At 41.8% G+C, this 22882-nt stretch overlaps 1 protein-coding gene across 2 annotated transcripts in view; it reads left to right on the top strand.

The window, feature by feature from the left end:
* Not3 (CCR4-associated factor Not3) overlaps window positions 1-18327 on the top strand; it is a 29693-nt gene extending 11366 nt beyond the window's left edge. Inside the window, exons 2-7 of one of the 2 annotated variants that reach the window (XM_022849321.2) lie at window positions 3835-4085; window positions 6400-7248; window positions 8310-9483; window positions 10147-10667; window positions 11356-11472; window positions 12353-18327. In XM_022849321.2, coding sequence (XP_022705056.1) covers window positions 3835-4085; window positions 6400-7248; window positions 8310-9483; window positions 10147-10667; window positions 11356-11472; window positions 12353-12451 — 3011 coding nt within the window. In that variant the 3' untranslated portion in view covers window positions 12452-18327. Of the gene's footprint in view, window positions 1-3834; window positions 4086-4850; window positions 5557-6399; window positions 7249-8309; window positions 9484-10146; window positions 10668-11355; window positions 11473-12352 lie in introns of those variants that run through there. The other variant, XM_022849322.1, reaches the window with a different exon arrangement.
* Window positions 18328-22882: the final 4555 nt, after the last annotated feature.

The following is a 22882-nucleotide window of genomic DNA, read 5'->3' as shown; positions in this document are numbered from 1 at the left end:
TGAAGTTCCTTTTCATTTTTGCCCTCGCCCTCAAACGTTCGGCCTGTTAACTTTAGCTGGTACGCGTCATGGATTGACGATACGATGCAGTGCGCAACCTCGTGTGCTACCCAAGCCGTAATAGGCGCAAACGACGATGGGCCGTCGTGTTCATAAAGAGACGCGACTGCCACGCGCGTTTTGCTGGCAACAACAACAACAACAACAGCAGCCGCAGCAGATGTTGGTGCTTCTGCAACGGCTTTGGGTGCTGCTACTGGAAATCGCTAGCTGCTGTCTGTAGCCAGTGGTCGCCAGCACTAGTGAATTTCTGAAGCAGCAGCAGTAGCGACTTCCGCCGAACGAACAACGCGAGACGACGCGCGCGCCAGTTCAATGAACATGTCAGCTTTGCCCCATAACCGTATATTGTCTTTGGCTTTTCCTCTTTTTCTGTCGCTGCTGCCGTTGTTGTCGGCGTACTAACAGTTCACTTGGGCTACACATTTCTATCGCAGTAGCGACTCGTAATTTTACGTCGTCTACGGAGCTAGCCGCACAGAGCCAGCGACGATGCAGCCTTAACTGTTGCTAACTGGCGGCTGACCACATCCGGTCAGACTGGACCGACTTTCTTCTGAACGTCCGCAGACCAATAACGCTGGGCAACGCTCGTCATCATCAGCTGTCATAGCATTTTCTGATGCAGTAGCACAGTCTATCTGCGTTTGTGTTTGTTTGGTATAGAAGCGGAGCTGAAGGGGAATGATAGTTCCCTCGTTTGTTTCGGGCTGGTGCATCGTCAACTCCGGCGCCGGCGCCGTAGCGCTTGCAACAGCCAGGCTTCGCTTGTGCACCTGTCGCAGATGCCAAAGCCGTGCGCTCAGCGAACTTGTCCTATTTGTCTGGCCAACTGTAGACGGTTCCACCAAATAGATTGCAAACGTTAGCTGAACAACAGCCGTAGAGAAGAGATCACACTATTGTTTTTGTTATCGTCATGGTGCTCCAGTTGAGTAGAGACGCACAACTATTGTTCCTCTCGCGATTCACAAACAGACGCTTTCTGGCGGATTGCCTACATATCAGGCATATCGCGGCGCCACGGGGCGTCCGTCGTCTGCAGCATGACTGCGTTGACCAGCATCGCTCATCAAATTCACTGCTATTGTCGGTATGTCACTTCCATGGCTCGCACCATCATGCTGACGAGCTAAGGCAGGTGCTTAATGTTCTTTTTTGCGGGGGGGGGGGGGGGGGTACACTAACCGTAGCAGCCATAGATAGCCTATAAATAGTAATAATAATGATAGCAACAGAAGTATTCAAAGTAGCAGTTATATAGTAGAAATGTCAGCTAAATGGCTGAGTTGTTAACAGGGAAAGCAGAGCTTTAGTCTTTAGTTTAGCTAGCTAGTTGAACTTTTAAACTCAGGTCGCTGCGTCGAAAGTCAGTACTTCTCTGTATTTACTTTTACCATTTAACCATATTTATACAAATTGGACATGGAGCTCGTGGTGGGGCGTCGGTGGGGCGGATGCTGGTGGACACTTCAGCTGTTCGAACCAAGCTAAACTTACCTCAAAGGTAGCAACGGCACGAACTAATAATATAGTTCCACATACGTAGTCATCTACTTGCAATGGGTACTACCATTAGAGAGGTCATTACATTGCTGCTACTGTTACACGTTTTGCCTCTTTTTATTTATTCTGTTGACAGCCGGTCACCAACGATTCCTTGCTGGCGATCTGGTGAGCAGGCTGCATTTTGCATAGTCATAGAGACGTCGGCCTAGACAACATTGATCCTGATGGCGTTGTTACGCCAGCCAGCGTAACAGCAACGCGACTTCGGCGTTGCGATGGGATGATAACCAGAGGCTAGCGGTACGTTTTCGTAGTGATAGTTGTGTCTGGTGGTGAAGCGGTTGGTGCAACGAGCACGAGCGAATCACTTTTTTCTCTGTTTAGTGCGCTTATGAGTGACCGGAGCGTTTGGACAATTTGACCGGGACGCGTTAAGGTGCAACGACATGACGATGTGATGTTGTATGGCAGCCTCTATGGATTTTCTGCTCGTCGACAGCATCATACAAAAAGACCGAAAGAACAGATAGAGAGAAAGGGAAGGAGGCGCATCTAGCAAGACTGTAACATTAAAGGAAGACCAGCTCGGCCAAACAATGAAATGGCGGCATGTATGCGGGGCTTATTTCGGCGCTGTAGAGGCGGCGTTTTGCGGTGGTGTTACATAGAGTAATCCATGATGGCGCTTAATAATAATAAGCAGCAAGATGGGCAGTCTGCATAGCGACCTAGAGATCTACAGATCACTCATGTGGGGGATAGGTTTACTTAGTCTTTATGGTTCGTTCGAGCCTAATACCGTTATGGGATCAAAGTACTGTGTGACGCCATATCATCCTGTTAGAATGATATAGCCTAAAGATATGACTGTAATAAAAAGACGGCGTATTCTGTGCCAAGTGACCGCTGGATAAAAAAAATCTGCGTCCATCTGTCATCATTGTTTCAGAAGAGCAGCCACTTCCAGCACAAAATACCGAGTATACTCAGTTTGGAACAAACTTGTTACTGCTATACGATCGTGGGCAAGAAGTTTGTCATATGCCAACTAAATTCTGCCAAGGCTATTTAATTCAAAAGGATGTTGCAAAAGTTATATTTTAACCGTGTAGTTGACTAGCCTGACCTCTAGCGGGAGTTTTCAACAGATTTATTCCGAAGAAACTATAGAATATCCCAAAATATATGCATACATAAAATGCACACCTTTTCCTCCAAGTGTAGATGTTCAAAGTTATTGCTATTAAATACACTGCTGATGACGGTGGGCTATTCCTTGACAAGCTTCAACAAGTTTTAAAATTTTCTAGTGTTGTCGGTTTTCTAGCGTTAGACCTTGTCTTTAAGATATCACCACAAGAAGGTTCATTGACATCAACTCTATGTAAAAGGCAAAGTATTATGTGACACCCCTTCGTCCGACCCATCCATTTGTGAGATTCTTTTCAAAATACGTTCTTATGTCACGATAATAGATTGTAGGTACTGTCCTGTTGGAAATAAGATTTGTTTTTTTTTACTTAAGTATACTCGGTAAGACGGATTTTCCAGTGAATTTCAAACAACTGGCATTAGTCGCTGTACTTTTTTAAAAAAAATAGACCAATATTGTTTTGTTTGGCCCTTATGTTCTTCATGTCTATAACATAATTATATGCGTAAATTTAGATAACAAACACTATATTCAATAGAAACCATTTTTAAAGCCGGCTACAGAGTAGTTGAAACTCTGTCAGTGTCAACAAATAGGCGGGAATGTTCTAATTTGGCATGATGGGAAATTATTGGAAGATGTTGAGATTTTGCCTTCTACTTCTAGGGTGTTCATTAGACTGGCTCTATGCATCTCAGCAATGGCCACAAGATGTCTGGGTATTGATGCTAGATACACCAGCAAGCAACCAGTCTAGTCTTAAAATCGGGCGTAGACACGCTTCGTTTTAATAGTGAGAGAAGCCAATTTCAATGGCAGTGCTGCCTGATGTGAACCTCGAAACACACTTTTGTCGTTTTGAGTTAAATTAGCTTTGTTATAACGGTATAATTGCTAGTATTTCGATCACGCTTCCATCAGTTTTTCATCAGACGCTGTTTCCTGTAAAAGTATAATTTAACTATGTATGTGTCGCTTGCGCTATCATACGCCTTATATATAATCCTTGTGCCATTCATGTACTTCTCATGTATTTAGCAACAATCTGGAAAACAACATACGGAAGGATTATATTATTCATTATGCCTTTCTGTTAAAATTGGATGTTTCAGGCGAGATAGAACGTTGTTTGAAAAAAGTCAGTGAAGGGGTCGAGACATTCGAAGACATCTGGAAAAAGGTGTACTCAGCAACGAACACTAACCAAAAAGAAAAATATGAGGCCGATCTCAAGAAGGAGATTAAAAAGCTGCAACGGTTGCGCGATCAGATCAAGACGTGGCTATCCTCATCGGACATCAAGGATAAGCGGCAGCTACAGGAGACGCGCAAACTTATAGAAACGCAGATGGAACGATTTAAGGTAAGACTATTAGCTAATGCACGCTAATACAAAACACATTTTTGAAAAATATTTAAGCGTCGGTGCTTTAATAGTGGCACATTTTCGACGTTGAGGTACGGTGGAGCTTTTGCTCTCCGCAAAGAAAAATCCTAGGAAATATGATGTATATAAAATATTTACTAATGTTCAGGCCCATTTTACAGTAGATTGTCGTATTTTTAGGTTGTCTGAAGAATTTTATTAACACTTGTCTGTTCTACGCACAACTTCATATCTGTGCGAACATGTAAAAACTTAGTAGGTAAAGTAAATGATAGGAAAAGGACAGAAAATAGATTTACTTGCAAATTACTTTAGGGCTTTTACAGGTTTTTTTTTTATAGGAAAACAGTTGATTCCAATACGTAACTCTACTTTACGTTGCGTACAGAGACTTTTTCTAAATGTCTGTTCGCGCAAAGCCCAAATCGGCTTCCATCTACTTATCTTGTCGTCTATCTCCAAGCCGAAGTTCGATATTGCAGTCGACACATACGCCACCACCATTATTTTGACTTAATAGGGACGACATGTTTCACGGTCCCGTAGGTCAGCATATTCAATGAGTTCAACGCGTCGACACGCACTTTACTGTGCAGCCCTGGTTAGCTGTGTGTGCGGAGAGGAAACCGATTCTTTCTGATTGCTGTCGTCGACTAGGCGCGCGAGTCGTCTGCTACTGATACCATGCGTCTCTATTTGCCTATCTTTGAATGTACTCCGCAGATTCTTCAGACAGCGACAGACATCAGTTGACAGCCGATAAGTTTGTTTTGCCCCATTTGTGTGCGTGTGTGTGGGGCTGGCTATTCGAGTGTGCACCATTTGAGGATGCGGGCTGGACTTCTTGCAGTATTACCGACGCTTCTCCTCCGTGACTTTTCAGTTGCCCATTGTTAATTAAGAGTGGTCGCACAGAGATTTTAAATCGTTTGACTATTTGCCCTTTTGCCTCCTTTTATAGACAGCCGTGCGATATTCGTATTAGCCCTTTTTTTTGGTCTGTTTCGTAAATTGCTAATATTGACATGCTTGTAAATTGCGCCGTGGTACGCGCACCGTTTACCTGAACCTTTATGCCAGCAGTTGTCCTTGCTGGGGTGCTATAGTAGTTAGTAGCGTTTGATTCTCCGATCTATCTGTCATTCGCCGGGTCAATTGGCGCAATATAGTTGTACCACATCTCCAAATTTGCTTTCCTGTTGTGGACCTGATTTTGCTGCAAAACTAAAAGGCTGTTGAGAATCTGACGAAAATGTTCCGGTCCCTTCCGATGCTGTTTGGCCTGCCGGTGGACTCGGTTCAAGAATCAGAGCCTTCAAAACCCGCGGGGCCGGTGAGGCCACTTGTAGATCAGGCCGAGCCTGTGGAACAGGCCGATTTGCCTGATCAGGTGATAGCAGCGGCGGAGCCGGGTGAACTGTCACAAGTGTTGTGGCTATTTGAGCCAGTAAGCTAAGCCAGAGATTTTTAAGCTATTGTAAAGATGTAAATTGATATGTCTTTGAGTATGTCCAAAGTGTGTTGGTGTCATGAAGCTTCATTCAGAGATAATGGGTATGAGATCGTTATTTTATAAGTTGCCTCCAGTGTTGAATTTGTGTATAAAGTAAATAGGGTTTTAATGACGATGTTTAGCTCTATGGCGGTGTAGTGCCCTCTAGAATCTCACAAGCCAGGAGAGACAATTTGATGTTTTTTTAAAAACTACGCGCCTTTATACCTATTTAACCTTCTATAGATATTGGATGGTGGCAATTATTGGAATGGACAATGTGGCAAACTTTTTATGACTGCGAGAAGATTTAGCCACATATATAGATGTTGTTTTTTTTCTGAAATAGATCTACGCACCATGCATATCCTTTTACTTTACTGAACGTAAAGATAAATACTTTAATTTGAATACTATAGCTGACAGAGGCAAGAAAACCACGGTTTGTGTGAGTATTTCTAAATTATGCAAAGAATCTCCTAGAAATCAGGCCTAAAAATGCGGACATTATGAATACTGTTTCATCTGTAACATTAGATATAACCTTTTCTTAACCATTAAATCATATGTTGCTATGAAGAACACAGCTTTCGACGTTCTCTAACTTCTTGCACGTTTTTTACGGTTTCCTTTTCTGTATCTTGCAACCTTGAGTGTAATCCCATCTAAATTTTGCATAGCTCTATAATGATCCACTTGTGTTCCACCAATGTTCAGCCGAGTTTTAACAATCATGTTTCATGTGTGCGACGTTTCTTTCTCTCAATTTATTGTCTACAACGATCGTTATCGTTTTAGGTGGTTGAGCGTGAAACAAAAACGAAAGCCTACTCGAAAGAAGGCTTAAGCGGGGGTGTACAGAAGATTGACCCCGTGCAAAAGGAGAAGGACGAGGCGAATCAGTGGCTAGTCAACAGCATCGACTCACTAAATATCCAGGTGGATCAGTTCGAGTGCGAACTCGAAACAATGTCGGTGACTAGTAAAAAGGCGAAAAACGTTGAAAAGAAGGATAGTAATCGAATTGATGAGCTTCGAGCGCACCTTGACAAGCATCGGTACCACATTAACAAGCTCGAAACGCTTATGCGTATGCTCGACAACGGAACGATCGAGACAGACAAAATCCGCAGCGTCCAAGATGATGTAAATTACTACATCGAGTCGTGTCTCGAGCCCGACTTCGAGGAAAACGAATACATCTACGATGACCTCAACCTTGACGAGAGCTGCGTGACGCTCGGCCTCGGCGATCCGATGGGTAGCGGTCTTGGTGTCGGCGTCAAGTCGATGAGTCAGAGCAGTAACGCGACATCGGAACATGGCTCAGATTCACCTCACAATGAGCTGAGTACACCTCATACTCCGCAGAGCGCCAGCAGCCAGAGTCATGGCCATGTAACACCTCATCCTCCAATGTCTGTCGGAGCCCAACATGGAAGTACTCCGGCAGGCGCTCACACGCCGAACTCTCACCACACTCAGCAGCAGCAGCAGCAACAACAACAACAACAGCAGCAGCAGCAGCAGCAGCAGGCTCAACAGCTGCAACAAACCCAACAACAGCTGCAGCAAACATCACAGCAACCTCAGCAGCCACAGATTAACCATCATTCCGCCTTGAATAATAACAAGGCCAACAGTGATGTAAGTAGCAGACGATATATTTAGCTGAAACCAACGACAAATAGCACTAGCTTATTTCATCACTGATGCATTTTTACTGAAATTAAATTACTTTTGGGTAGCTTTGGGTTTGTATGCTGTATTGTTTACAGGTAGAAGAAATCTTTTTCTAAAGATTTCTCTGAAAGAGGGTTTTGTTTAAGCAATTTCTCTCGAAATCCCTAGTTTTCGTAGTAACTATGATACAGCATAATCGTTAGGCGTCGTCGATTTATTTTTTACGGAATGTTACAATTGAATCTCCATTCTTAGAGTAAACAACAACTAACTAGTCATTAAATTTCTTGGATTATATGCTTATTACGATTTTTTTAACACAACAGCGAACTAATGCTCTAATGATTTATCAGTACAAAAAGCTACAAATCGCTTGATCGATTCGTTTCAGGGACATATTTGGTATCAGTGCAGAAAGGGTTTAAAGATAGGTCTGATACGGTCGTACTAATGAGCCCTTATATGTAATTGATACCATCTAGCTCTAAGTAGGAAGGCAAAGGCCGGTGATTACATTGTGGTCAGTTCATAGGTTTCTTAGGAGGGAATTTCGGAGCCGCTGCAACTGCCCGCAGTGATACTTGGTTAGTTATCGGCTTATCATTTGGGAGACGGCTTCGCCAATGGCGAATGTCGTCAAAGCGTGTAAACATAATCTATGTGGCTGTCGTACCATAACGGCTATGACGAAATCAATATGAACGATGACGGCCTCGTGCTTGCACCACCACCCGTTCCGATATTTATGGCTATAAGCACACTGCCCAGATGATAAAGGTATTCTTTTCAGTTTGATGTAGAAGCGGGTTTCATAGCCATGTTGAGAACAACTGTAGGCTTGGCTTTTCCATGGGCTGCTCAAAAGCACAGATAGGCAATGACCCGTATTCTTCCATGATGTTTTGTTAATTAAGTGATAGCCATTAGCTTTTGCCGTCCATCGTAATTGTATCCACCAGAGTTTCAGAACTCCTCTACATTCTATTCCATTTTATTCTTTTTTCGTCTCTATTATATCTTTTAAGGTTTCATCGGTATCGTCTGTGGCCGGCACACCAAGTCTCGCAACGCAGAATTCCCTCATCGCCAATAACGGCAGTTCGCCCGCACCTACGCCAGTCGAAAACCACAAGGGCGGCGTGACTACACCAGTTCCAGCGGTGGTTGCAGCTGGCGCCGTCGTCAAACCTGTCGCAGTTCGGCCACCTTCATCAGGCGGTGCCGGGACCAACAAAAGTGGCCAGGTCATTGGCGCTGCAAGCCAAATGGTTGTCACCGGTAGTATAGGCGGTATGCCTAGCTCGCAACAACAACAGCAGCAGCAGCAGCAGCAGCAACAACAACAGCAACAACAGCAACAACAACAACAACAAGCCAACAATTCCGCGATCTCACCTTCGCCAGCGCCACACGAGGCTTCGAAGGTGGCGTATAGTTCTGTATTGGCGACGCTTGCGCCTCCTCACGGAGCTCCCCTTCCTCAACAAAACCAGCCGCAACAGGCCCACAGTGCGGGTGGCGGCGTTCTTCAGCAGCAGCAGCAGCAGCAGCATTACCACCAACCGAGCCAACAACAACAGCAACTACAACAACCAGCAGCTCAACAGGTAGCGCAACAGGTTCAACATCAACAACAGCTTGTCCAGCAGCAGCACGTACAGCAACAGCTTGTGCAGCAACAGGCTCAGCAACAAACGCAGCAACAACAAGGTCACCTCCAGCAGACGCAATTAGCTGCCGCTGCGGCTCAACAGCAGCAGCAGGCCCAATCACAACCAGTCGCGCTTCAGCAGCAGGCCCAGGTAGCGTTGCAGATGGCGAAAGCTGCACAGCATCAAGTCCAACAACAGCAGCAACAGCAGCAGCAGGCGGCAGCCCAACAACAGCAACAACAGCCCTCACAGCAACAGTTAATGGCTGCACAACAACAGCAGGTTCAGGCGCAGCAGCAGCAATCGCCTATGGTTCAGCAAATGGTGCAGAATTATCCAGGTCCGGCCGGCGGACCCCAACCACAGCAGCCACAGATGCAACAAATGAATGGCATCACATCGCCTACGCCCCAAAGCCATACAAATAATAGGGATCATCATCAGGCGGCACAGCAGCAACAGCAGGCGGCTCAGCAGGTACAGCAACAGATGCTCAATGGGCCATTACAACCTCAGCAGCAGATTGGAGGCAGTCCAACGAAACAGCGTATGTATAAGATTGATATATTTTTCAGTAGCTAATTTTGGTGATTCATGACCGATGTCACGTAGATCAGTGGAACCGATCCAAACCATGGATAATTCAGATGAAAAATGGTGAAAGATATCGAACTCAATGCCTTTTACCATATACCGTGCTGGAAAAGGTATGGGGCTGGGCGAAGTCGCCTGGTTTGAGAAACGAAAGGCGAGAGAACAACATCATCGTGGATCAGGCTGTCGAAGCTGTTCATGATGAGTCGTAAAGTGACGAGGCACCTCTCAGGTTAAAAATTACATGTTGACGAATGTAGGAATTGCGAAGGAAAAACGAAATAGCAATGAAGTAATCCGAGCATAACATAGACACCCGTTGATTTGTTATTTGTGCAGTAGCAGCTCGAGTTATGTGTCGGAACAAATACAAACATACGTAGATATTTCTGTAGAGTTGGTTTCATCGCTCGAATAGCAGCATTTATCAGTTCGCTAGTTTTTCAGCTACGGCGCCATGAGTATTCTATTTTGTGAAACTTGAAGGCCTGAATCTCCATCTTATGAAATGCATGCGCAAGTTACGATTTTCGATTTCGAATTTAAAAGTGAATATCCCATTCATTCCATGCGTCCCACGCTCACAAGCGAAACTTGTGCTACCGACATTTTTCAGGTGGTGGCATGGACGCTTCACAGGTGATGATGATGAAACAGGCCAGCCGAGCCGGCGATCTCGCTCCAACGGCACTAAGTAACGGTGTATGCGAGCCAAACAGCCGGGAATCGCCCGGAGCCCATCGAGGTCAAATACCCTCGAGCGAGCAGATGTTGCAAGGGCAACAGCCTGGCCCACAGCAGCAGCAGCAACAGCAACAACAGCAGCAGCAGCAGCAGGCCGGACATGACGGAACCGATGGTGACGCACACATCCCTCCGTTGTTGGGCGTCGCCCCGCTGGGCAAATGGTCAATGTCGAAAGAGTGCTACTATCAACTGCAGCAACTAACATGGGCTTCTAATCACTTGCCTCATCCGAGCGACAGTGATCGTTTGCGAAGCTACCTGATCCGGCAGCCGTGCGTGACGCCCTCGTATTACCCACTCTCGGTACCACACACCGATCCTCAAGAGATCTTCCAGCGACTTACCACTGACACGCTCTTCTTTATCTTCTATTATATGGAAGGCACAAAGGTACGAATTGCAAACTACAAACGGAGATAACACATTCATAAAAACATGCACGCACACACACACACAGGCGTTGTTTCTTTTACAAACGGGTAAAAGTCTTAAGGTAAAGATGGATCTAAGAAGCCAATTCGGCAAGTAGTACAGCAAGCCATTTAACGTACCTACTTATCGGCGTTTAATAATCATTGTATATTGGAATTCGAAAGAATGTTTTCGGATGATGGAATTAGATGCGTTGAACTCGGTTTATCATGTTTGTTGTGGCATCGACCGACGCTTCGTTCTTATTGCTATTTATGAATTTTATTATAGGCCCAGATTAGTGGCTCTTAAAACAGCAAACTGTCTGGGTAAGCAACAAATGTTGGTCACTATAACAAATGATTATACAGCCTACATCACAATACGTGGACTGTAACAATGCACCGTGATTTGCTCGGTCGTAATTATGCGTATAAATCTGATGGTTATTAAAATATATGTGGTAAGTACAGTGGGATGTTATAATGCGTTGCACCGTACGGATAGAGCTAAATAGCTCATGAAGCTCAGCAGTACAAACGTTTGACAGTTTCTATGATGTAACAGAAATATATCCTGTTTTACAATGTTAGCCAACATCACAATTTGTGTTAATTCACGTACAAAACGGTGCTCTAACATGTGCTTTATGTACGTTGAGATACAGGCCCAGTATTTGGCAGCCAAAGCACTGAAGAAGCAGTCATGGCGATTTCATACGAAATTCATGATGTGGTTCCAACGACATGAGGAGCCTAAAACGATCACAGATGAATTCGAACAGGTCAGTGTATAGCTTCGTTCATCGAACATAACGGTTATCGATATTTAAAGACTAAAAATTTCCTTGATTTTTATGAATGACATAAGGTAGTAATACTTGATACACTAAAACATGTGTCTATATTTGATTAGATCTTGGTACTTCCACACAAAGACCCACTTGCTAACTTAATCCTATTTACTAACGTTTTTCTTTTTTTTATTTCTAACTTTTTCATAATAAAATGTGTGTATATATATATATATATATACACACAAGTATTCATTAAAGTGACATTTACATGACACACCTATATTTTTGTTTTTTACTTTTTATACTGGATGTTCTATAAAATAATTATACTTAAAAGGTTTTACTTTATAAAAATATATATAAACATATAATTACATTATTTATTGAACATTCAATATAAAAAGTAAAAAACAAAAATATATGTGTATATCATTTTGTTTTACTTTTTTATATTGAATGTTCATAAGGTTTTACTTTACAACATATTAATAATATGTAATAACAAGTCAACACTTCATAATAATAATAAAAGTTATTATTAATAACTTTTATTATTATTATGAAGTGTTAACTTTGAATTTTATTAACTTTTTTTAAATTTTATTAGGTCTAAAGACATTATTAACCAATAAACAATATATTTGCTTGCTTATTCGCTGCAAAGTATAAGATTGTGCGCTTTATTGAAGGGTTTCACGCAATTAACAATGAAACGTATACACAGCTGTCATTTCTTGTTTACGTGACAGTTAACACGTGAAGGGATCTTCTGTCTCTCCATCTTTAATATATCGACTCTCCTAATTACATCAAGCAGGCTCTTACACTGGACTTTTTTATCTCGTGTCTTTTTTAATCTCCTCCACAGGGCACGTACATCTACTTCGACTACGAACGATGGAGTCAGCGGCGCAAAGAAGGTTTCACATTTGAGTATCGTTTCCTCGAGGATCGTGAGCTCAACTGAAGTTGAAAGTGAAGACACGCAAACACTCAATAACGACATCAGCAACCATTGTGTATGTGTGTGTATGAAGAACGTAACGAAAGAAAAAATTATTTTAGAAGGCTGCTACGGAAGGACGCTGCTGATGACTATTATTACGCGAAAGCGCGAGAAAGAAAAACACATAACCCCAGATAGAAGACGTGGATGAGAAAGGAAAAAAACGTGAGGAAAAAATCCACTGAAAAAATCTGCTGAACACTACGGTCTCCCGGACGGCTTTGACTACGTTTCTGTTTGGCGCACACACTGGCCTATAGTCCCTGTGTTTTCGCCACCAGTTTCGGCCTGGCTGCCCGCTCTTGATCTTGGTTAAACACTGACTGATGCGGAACGCTAAATGAAGTATAAAGTGAAGTAATTCTTAAAGGAGAATGAAGCATAGAAATACAAAGAACTCGACTTCGACGATCACTGCTATTATTATTATTATTATTATTATTAACAATATTTACGATTATGAAAAACTATAAAAGCAAAGCAGAAATGAAACGATGGAATTCGAGGCTAAATTGAAGAAAGTGCGAAAATGAAGGAAGCAAATTTCAAAGCCTAAAAAAGTCGTATATAGAACATAGACCGAGGTAATCTAGCCGAGATCATTACAAGGACATAATATGATGCTGGAATGAATTAGAGATGTACGAAGTCGAGCACATAGCAAAATTAAATAAGTCAAGAGTTTAACGGCACGCTAAGCGAAGATAGCAGACGAAGCAAAACACGAGAATATAACAAGCTAGAAACCGGTACGCACTTGATGATGATGAACTGAAAAAATATGATATCGACACCTCACTCTCAATTCAACAACCGATAGGCCAAACGATGATCCATCCCCAAAAGCAACTACGAACGTCAAAAAACCAATCTAGTTCAAGGTAAATAGTCGATGAAATGGGATAAATTTGAAGCGGAATATCACGGAACAGAAGATGGTACTTCCCCATGGAACTAACCGAAACAAAAACATAAATGAAGACATAGCAACCAGAAACAACGATTATCATCACCTCATTACTCTGCTATTATTATTAATCACACAGTTGTACTGCAATTCTAAACTATGATTTTTAAGTATTCTCTTCATCTGTATGGCTATTGCGTTACAATGACAAACGGTTCTGGGTAGTCGTCGTCATGCTCACATTTGAAGGAATTCATTCGTTGCCTACGAGCAGATCGTAGAGTGACGCGAAACGTGACGCGAGATGGGACAGAATATGAAAAATAGGAAGCCAACAAGAAGAATAACCGCGGAACGCGACGCAATACAATGCTGTACATCCGTGTAGGGCAGATTGCGTCACAGGCAAAATGTATATCGGCGTCTGGCCCCTGCTCAAACCACCGATCATTGTGACACACTATCGAAAAAGGATAATGACAACAAAGCGTCAAACATCAACGACAATGAAATTGTCCTGAAGAAAAGGAGGGAAGAACAATGAACAGTCTGGGAAGCGTGGACAAGGAGAATACTATTTTCAACACAACAAAAATCCTGCTAAATAATAGCTATACACGGTCTCCAGCAGAAAACAGTAGGAGGAGAGCACCTTATCAATGCACTCGATCCAAGTACCACGAAGGATCCGTATAATGTCGTCACTATCTGAAGAAGAAGGAAAGAGCCAAAGACCTCCAACGAGAAATCCAGCCTTCTAGAAAAAGAGAAGCAGAATAATCTGGAAGAGTATGAAGAGCTACAACCCCAATCTCTATTCCCCAACCCCATTTGAATAAGCGCTGTGTGTTTGCCCCACTTCAACCCTAAGGACTCACGTCTATGAGCGAAGGAACAGCATTGGAAAGAAGCTGAAGAAAGAGAGAGCTCATTGCGATCAAATACGAAACGAACTCTTTTTGCCTAGCATTAATTAATTACCATAATCAGCAAGCAATCATAAACCCATCCATCGTCAATAACATGAATATACGAAGCAACGCCATGAACCATATACAGTGAGGAAACGATACAATACTGTCAGCATTATTAGATTCGAAACGATACATAGAACAGTAGCATAACAACAACAAGAATTGACGGAGACAGCAAACGGCCACTTATCACCTGTGTGTGGCAGTCCTATAAGGAAACAAACGTGAAACCGCCACCATAATCCGCTGCCGATTGGTAGGTATTACGTGCACAGCGAGAACAGGGACCTGCATCATCAAGTGAATATCCCCCCAGGACGAAGTTAAACAGAAAAACGGAGCCGCGACCAGCGGAATTGACCGTCGAGAAGGGCCTCGTCCGGAAGATGATCATCGTTGAGGAACGGCCTCGCAAAAGGGGACCATTATTTATGCACGAGTCCATTCATATGTGCAAAATAGGAATAGCGAGCCAGGGATAATTTGTATGGGAACAAAACGAAGCGATAGGAGGGTTGCTTTACCGACGACACAGGCTGACCGATATATATATATGGCACGCGATAGAGTGCGTTCTGCCGCTGTTTATAAAATTCTATATACAACAACAACGATAACAAGAGCAAAAGAGGTTATTTTCCCTGTGCTGTCTCAGCGGTGGCATTTGACTGCTGTTGCCTTTACTGCATGTCAGCACGTGGTGTTGGAGTGAAGGCGCTGGACGGAAATTCTTCAATTCAATCGGATGAGCGCATGAATCGGGCTAGCTTGCGGTGCTGTGCACCTGTCACAATGTCAAATGCAACACGTGTTACATGCAGCTGTGTATGTGTAAAGCTACAATAACTGTAGCAATAGCGGTACTAATTAGTCGTGCTGAGCGACAAACTAAGCAAAGTTAAACAACGGGTGATTTGAACAATCCGTGAAGGAGCAAGAGGACTGTGACAACTGCGAGATGCATGGTCGCCTTGTTGCTGTCTCGTGTTGTTGTTGTTCGGTCCAGCCCCTTGTCGAAAAGGGAAAAGCGAAAAAGCGAAACATTCATGGATAAAGTAAGCTACAAAACACGAAAAAATGCAGACATGCACACACATCCACACACACGTACTCACACAAACGAATGAGACGCCGAAGATTGCAAGTGTTGCCCGGGCAAACCCCTGACCGCCTCATTGATTCGCTTTTCAGAAGGGTAAAAAAAGAGAAAAATAGTTTGTTCCACTTGAATAACACACATCATTATTGACAATATTGAGATATTGCGCAAACGCAGATACCGAGGCCACACATCATGCATGATGGTGATGACGGTGTGGCAAACGGCTCTAATCTGGTAGGGGGTGTATTTGATGCCCGGGCCACCTGGCAAGGAGAGCTGTGATGATGATGGAAAACGAAAAACAAATGATGCCAATATGATGAGAATTATAAAGATAAAACTGATACTGATGATGGTATAATGAAGAAATTACATGAGGATGTTGAGTCTGAAGAGTGAGGTGGTGCCCACACATTGTAAAATGATGTAGCAGGTGGGCGATAATGGAAAGGCAAGAACAGGCAGGTGCGAATTTTAGGAAGTTCTTGAGAACGACGAGTTCTTCTTGCCAGCGAAGAGTGTGTGATCTACCGGAGGGGAACGAAAACCAGAAGACGGGGTTATCCAATGGAAGCGGGTAGTGCGTGATAAAACTTGGAGACTGTTTGGGAACGTCTTAAGCTAATGAGAGAACGAAAGAGGGAGCGTGATAAACAAATTGAATCTGAAAAGGTAGACGAAGTTAAGGGGTAATTCTTGCAGCTGCTGCTACAACGGTTCATCCTGGGAAGGGGGGGGGGGGTCTCCACCAACAAGTGGCAGACGGCGAATGCGGACTTTTAAAGATCTCCATTTACACTTTTGTTGTAAAGGGCTGCTTTATGCTGGTATTGCTTAGGCTGAGTAAATAACGGGATTCGCGAGTCTTCGCAAAGAGGCAGTTGTTCAGATGTGTCTCCAATGCTTATTTTTTATTAATTTCTCGTGATTATGTTCTTGAGCCTTCGCTTCTATGCGTTTCTCTAACTGACAGATAAAGGGGGCCCAGCAGCAGAAGTTCAACTGGCGACTGCAGTGAATTATTTTGCAGCAGACTGCGTTCTTTGCTTTACTCTACCATACCACACACACACACACACACATACAGCCACAGAAACACACGCGCTCGCACACACATGCACTCACAAACACAGAATTATATTATATACAATTATCAATCTTATTCGCTATACAGTGTACTCTATTGTATTATTGTAATTAATTTTAAGAACGAATAATGGAGAACGAGCGAAAATAATGCAATGCTAAAGATACAAGGGCGAAGATCGAAAGATCGAGAAACTGAGCGTGGTATATATGTACGTGTGAAAGCTAAGGTTGAGATATGTTATTATTGAGCCGACCGCTAATATGAGAGACTCGAACGAAAAGTCGGCAGCTGACGTACTAGGAGAAAGCGTCAAAGGTTTGAAGACGACTTTTTTGGGGCCTGCGTTTTTCCTGCCAACGGGCGAACTCCTTTTGCTAGTATAAGTCTACCAATACAACAAAAATAAATTGTAGCGATCCAATTACTTTACTTTTATAATAATAATTATTGCTGTTGTTGTTACTGTTATGACAAGAAAAAAAACAACAGAATAGCTATCGATATTTTAGTGTAAGCAATAATATCAGGAGAATATCCATAACGCCAACAGTATCAATACTAGAGTGACAAAAATGTGGATCGTGAATATTGCACATGTGTATGTCTGAAACATGAAATTTTAATTTTCTGCTATTTGCCGATGCTCTAATTAAGGAATTTATTCATCATATGTTTTTTTTTTTTTATTATTATTACTATTAGTATTTATAAATGCATAGAGTAACTAATATACAATTAGTAGTTCCTTGTATCACCTGACGATAAAATCCTTAGCTTCGTGTAGCAATGATTCGTGATGACGCAGTCCGTTTGTCGTACCGGAGACACGAGATTTGGCTAGGGGGGAAATATAGCCAAAAAAAATTCTCTAAGCTTCCAATTCGAGAAGAAAAAGCACCTAGCCTATTTATACTATCTGCTATACAACTTGAAGATTTGAAGTCCGTAATCGCCGTCGTCATTTCCGGGAGGGGCATTGTCGACACGAAATGGGTAAAACTTTGATATAGACCACAAAAGAACAACCGCTTGAAAAAGGTAGACCATCGCCAGAACAGCACGCAGCAGCAATGACAACAGCAGCTGTCGAGTGTTGTTCGCCATGCTACACAAAACAGGTAGTACTGACTGGGCAAAAAAATGGTTCAGAGACAGTTAGCAAGGGTCGAGATTAGAAAGAGGGCAGGGGGTAAGGGCTAGGGGGCAAGAACTAACATGTGGGAAACGCTGCTAGAAAACCATCGATGGAAGGAAATTGCGCATAAGAATAATAGAGAGCAGAACAAGTACTGAGCTGCGAGATACGGCTGCTAGTGGAGCTGCAGGGACGCGGACGTCCTTCTTTGTCAAACTGCTGGAGGGTGTGTAGATTTATTTAAGGCGCTGATGATGGTGATGACAATTATTATTATTATTACGAAGTGGATAAAGGAGTCGATGAGGTTGATGGATATAATGAGAGAGAGAAAAAGACGCATGATGATGATAATGTTGATGATAAAATAAAGCTGTGTATGAAAAAAATCGCCGACGGCTGGGGGACGCGCGGGGCCAGAGGATGTATATACCAAATGAAAAAAAAACGCCGGGATAGGAAATCGTGTAGGGACTCCGGAAGTTGGCAAGAGAGAAGAGGGCAATTGGTCCGCGTCGAGATAACTGTGTAAATATTATTACTACGGTGATACGGTGATGACAAATGAAAATAAAAGTTCATTTGAGGGACTATTTTGGTCCCCTTACAAATACTGAGAAAAAAATAAATGCGTTGTGTGTTCATTATAATAATATGAATAGTAAACAAATCAGATGTATATAGTGATACCATAATGTGAACTATAATATTGTTTTGAGTAGAATTCGGCTATTTTTGACTAAAAATAGCTGCAAAATTTACATTTTTCTTTTGCCTAAGCGATAGATATATCGTTTTGGATATTTGCAAGCAGCGGTCTCTTATTTTGCTCACATCGTTGTTACGTAGTCATAATTAGTGGGAAGAACTTAATTAATGAAAATTTTTAGCCATATTATTTTAGTTCTTTTTGTCAAAATTTGACCATAATGACATTGTGTAAGCATACTGCATGGCTCAATAGACGAAAGCTGATCATTTTCATGTTACATGCTCTGCAAGAAGATCAAGAGCAAGTAACCTGTTTTTCCAAAATGGAAAACATTAAGTATTTTTTCTAATAAAACGTTTCTTCTAACGGTAGTAGTACTATACTCAATATGTAGTCAATTTATTCGGTGTCATGTTTTATTATCATTAAACAGGATAAAGTAAATCGCATAACTGTATGAACCTCATACCATAACAAAGTTCTCAAGATCGACACTAAAGGCGTTATGGTGTTTTTCTGCCTAGCCCAAAGAACGGCTTTGTTGCGAGTATGATGCCGTCATAAGCAATTTTTCTAAACACAGGACGTGATACGAACAATAATAACGTATGGTGATACTCGCCAAATGCTAAGGCCCAAAATGTACTCAACACAGTAGCACACGAACGTAAAACGAATCTAAACAACTGAAATAGCATATTGTTCCCAACATTGTAACGCAACACAAACGATTTGCCTCAATCGTTTTGTGTAATCTCAATAGTCAGTGATGGGTATCTCCGTGATAGTTCGGTGCTAGCTTCACGTAGATAGAGGATCTTTGCTGTTTCGTTTGCTATGACACATTAAGAAATTGTAGTTGCTCGTTAATTGAGGGCGTAAATCATAGACGCGAAACTTTTCATGAGATTCCGCTCTAATAAACTGATTTGTATGTACACTGTACACAGAGCATACATACTACTACGCGTTAATATACTTGATCCTTATTAAGGTTCTGAACTCGAGGTCTCGTGGCAGAGCTGCTTCCTTCACCGTACTGCTATGAGTCAATTTGCTAATGCATGACGATAAACTATTTCTTAGTACTAGTCTGATATCAGGCGTAAAAGCCTTATGCGTTACCAATAGCCCATGTGGAGACCAAAAATCTGTTTATTTTCCTAAATCTAGCTCGTATCATAGCAGCGACCATTGCATTCGACTTCGTTGCGAAAATCGAAAACGAGGGTACAGCAGACTCCGATCAATTCGGCTAGTTGCTATTACGGCGCGCTGATTTAAAATACTTTTCTGTGCAATGCGATATTGCTCCCTGTAATGAATTTATTTCCTAACCGATCTTTGAACCTTTTGAATGGTTTCCAAAAACGAATCTTTTCTACGTCATTGCAGTCCAACGTAAGCTACCTATTATATTTATTATGTTGTACTGAGTGGGTCTTTATCATTATGCTGTATTAGTGGGTTTTTTTTTTAAGTCCTTATTAAACTACACGCCATTGATAAACGATAGATTAATATTTTACCACCACAACTATAAGCTGACTGAATGATGAGTTCAGAAGTAAAGATGTTTAGCGCTAAATAGTTTCTCGTATCTTACTGCTTAGGTTTGCTTTTGAAAAATGGAAGCGTTCGTGTTTATCGCGAACCCGTAGAATCGCTGGGCAGAAGAGCATTTAGCAAAATAATAGTTAGTACAGTATTGGTGCATTTACGTAGAGAAGCGAAATGGAAAGTTGAAAACTAAGAAAAAAAAGTAAACAGAAGAACGAATTATTGTGATCTTTTTGCATGCATTTTTTTGACAGTCCTGCAAGTAATTTCCAATCACATCACGTGTTCAATTAAATAAACTACACGCCATCCTAATAACTCTTAAAAGAGTAGAGACAATATGTACGTACAAATTGACCTTCTTTTGTTCTTGTATTAGAGTTTAAGCGTTTCATTTTCTTTCGGGAAATCATACTTATATAGTATTCTATATTTAAACTTGCAATCAACGCTTGCTTCAAAATGTCTATGTTCAATTCAGATGTCGTCTATAATCTATAGAAACAGTGTGTGCCTCCAGTAACTCCCAATTAGCCACAAATCAAACAAATCGTCAGCCCTGTGCAGGCGTCGAAACGTTGTCTCTCTGTAAAACGCCCACCAGTCGTTACATCATTATAATTCTCCCATTGCCTTTGCCTTGCGTACACTGTGAAGTGTCGCGCTAGACGCTTGACGCTTACAGTGTACGCAAAAAGAGCATCTAAAAGTTACGCAGCTAAAAGCGAACTATAAACGTGTAACGACTGAGACAATAATTTGTTGAGGTTGCTCTCGCTACTTCTCTCATCCGTGTTTCCGCTATTGTTGTTTCACTTATCGTCTGCTCCTCATAGAAGACTGCCTTTTCCTGTGTCAGTTCCTTGCGATTCATCGTCGCTGGCAACGCTTGTTTTTTTTTTGTGAACAATCGCTTACTAGCTGCGATCCCTGAAGCTAACTGATGTAGTTTGCCGCTCGCGGTCCATGGTAGATTGCGAGGGAGCTCAAACCGTAGCATGCCCTGGGAGCACGGATTATGGCTTGCTTGGGGTGCTCTGATTAATGTCGAAGGCTCGGGACTTGACCAACTATTCACCCACTGCGTTGATTTCCGCCAGAGGGTGACAGTGCGAACGGCAATGACTGTTGTGGACGATCATCTAGCCTGCCCCCTTCAGACAAAAACAACAATAATAAAAATATCAGACATAACGGTAAACAAGAATTCAAACTGACTGTCAACCCGACAACAGTGGTGTGATCCCTAACACCTAGCTAAGGTAGCATCAGCGAGTAAGAAGCAACAAAAAGCATATCTATTGACGATTGTATGAATGCGTTGCCAGCTGACAGTGAAATTGCGACAAATTGTTGGATCGATAGATACTCGTCGTCGACATAGCAGATTTCCGAAGACATAGGATAGCAAAGTGTATATGATGTTGGTATCATAGGGATTATAGTTATGAAATTGACAGCAAGCTTGGGTCTGAGTCCGTAACCCTTACAGATAAAAAAAAATTAAAGACGTTTATGTCTTTATGACTGACTGTTAGAAGCTAGATTAAGTTGGATCGGAACTAAATAATCATTTAAGTACTTAATTAAATAATGCTGCATATCGAGCACCTATTAGGGGCATGCGTTCGTAGCCTTTTTTCGCTTCAACTTTTTTTCGGTATGTGTTCCTCGAGGCATACATTCAAGAAACAAATAACGTTAACAAGGAACCAGTCTTGGTATTGTAGCCTGTATTTGATTTTGTTTGATGGCCTTTTTTTGGCAGTATATTTTTTCCGAGAATTTGATTTTACAGCAACAAGTAGCAAACTATTTTAATATTTATTAAACCATATCGTGGTGAACGGATCGAAGTCAGCGCATTTCACCACGCATGCGCACACATGCACACACTTATATAATACCTTTAGACGTTAGCATTTCTAAGATTATCTAAATACATACCAATATTTTAACGACATTTTTTTACACGTCCTAAAATTGTCATGCCTAGCGGTAATGTTTATTCAGTGAAAGCTTCGTTCATGTCAACTACAGTTTCAACTTAGGACATTAGCCACTCATCAATTATTTGTAAAGGAATTGATGTCATAGATTTTTCATGCGATTTTTTGCAAAAATCGTGTTAAGACAAACTGTCAGAGAAAACAGAAGCTCTTGATTTCAGCTCAAAGATAACTGATTTTTGCTCAGATTTTGAGGACGAATTTGATGCTTACCCCATGATGAGTTTGAGGTTTGACTCTATAAAAAAGAAACTGGCTTTTTTCTAACAGGGAGGATAATGACCAACGAATGCTTGCGATGAAAAGCTGCATGACAAAATTGATTGCACTTTAGACGTAGCACTTTACGCACATTAGAAGATATTATATATGACGATATGATATATTGTGTAATTCTAGATAATAGACTTCTAATAAAATGTAGTACTAAAAGTACTCAAATATTAGGCCGCTCTTAGTAACCACCGTGTGAACTGCACCCAGCATCGTTCTGCTTCTGTATGTGTTTTTTCTATCTAATTTAAATTTTATTTAAAAATTAAAAAAAAATAGGTATTTAAGCCACTAGGCATTACTCTACACGGCCGGATCCGAATTCTGGCCAGCTCAGGTGTCCCTATGTTTGCAGGCAAACAAGCTAGCTATTGCGCTATTATAAAAATATATAATAAATTCACGAACGTGTGACTATAAAATTGAATTTTTCCAGTTTTACGTCTTACCATATTTACGGGTTCCCGGCACGAGTCAACGTGTGTTTCAGATTGGAATTCACGCTTTGATGTATCCCCCAAATTTTGAAGGTAAATACTCGCTACGCCATCACTGAGTAAGTCACTCGAAGCAGATGTTCGTTATTTATTTTCAATAATAAGTATAAATTTGCACAGAATTCATATCCTA

The sequence above is a fragment of the Varroa jacobsoni genome, unplaced genomic scaffold, assembly GCF_002532875.2.
Source record: "Varroa jacobsoni isolate VJ856 unplaced genomic scaffold, vjacob_1.0 scaffold_1398, whole genome shotgun sequence".
Taxonomy (NCBI): domain Eukaryota; kingdom Metazoa; phylum Arthropoda; class Arachnida; order Mesostigmata; family Varroidae; genus Varroa; species Varroa jacobsoni.
Note: the sequence above shows the minus strand (reverse complement) of the source record. Positions and strands in the feature narration are given on the sequence as shown.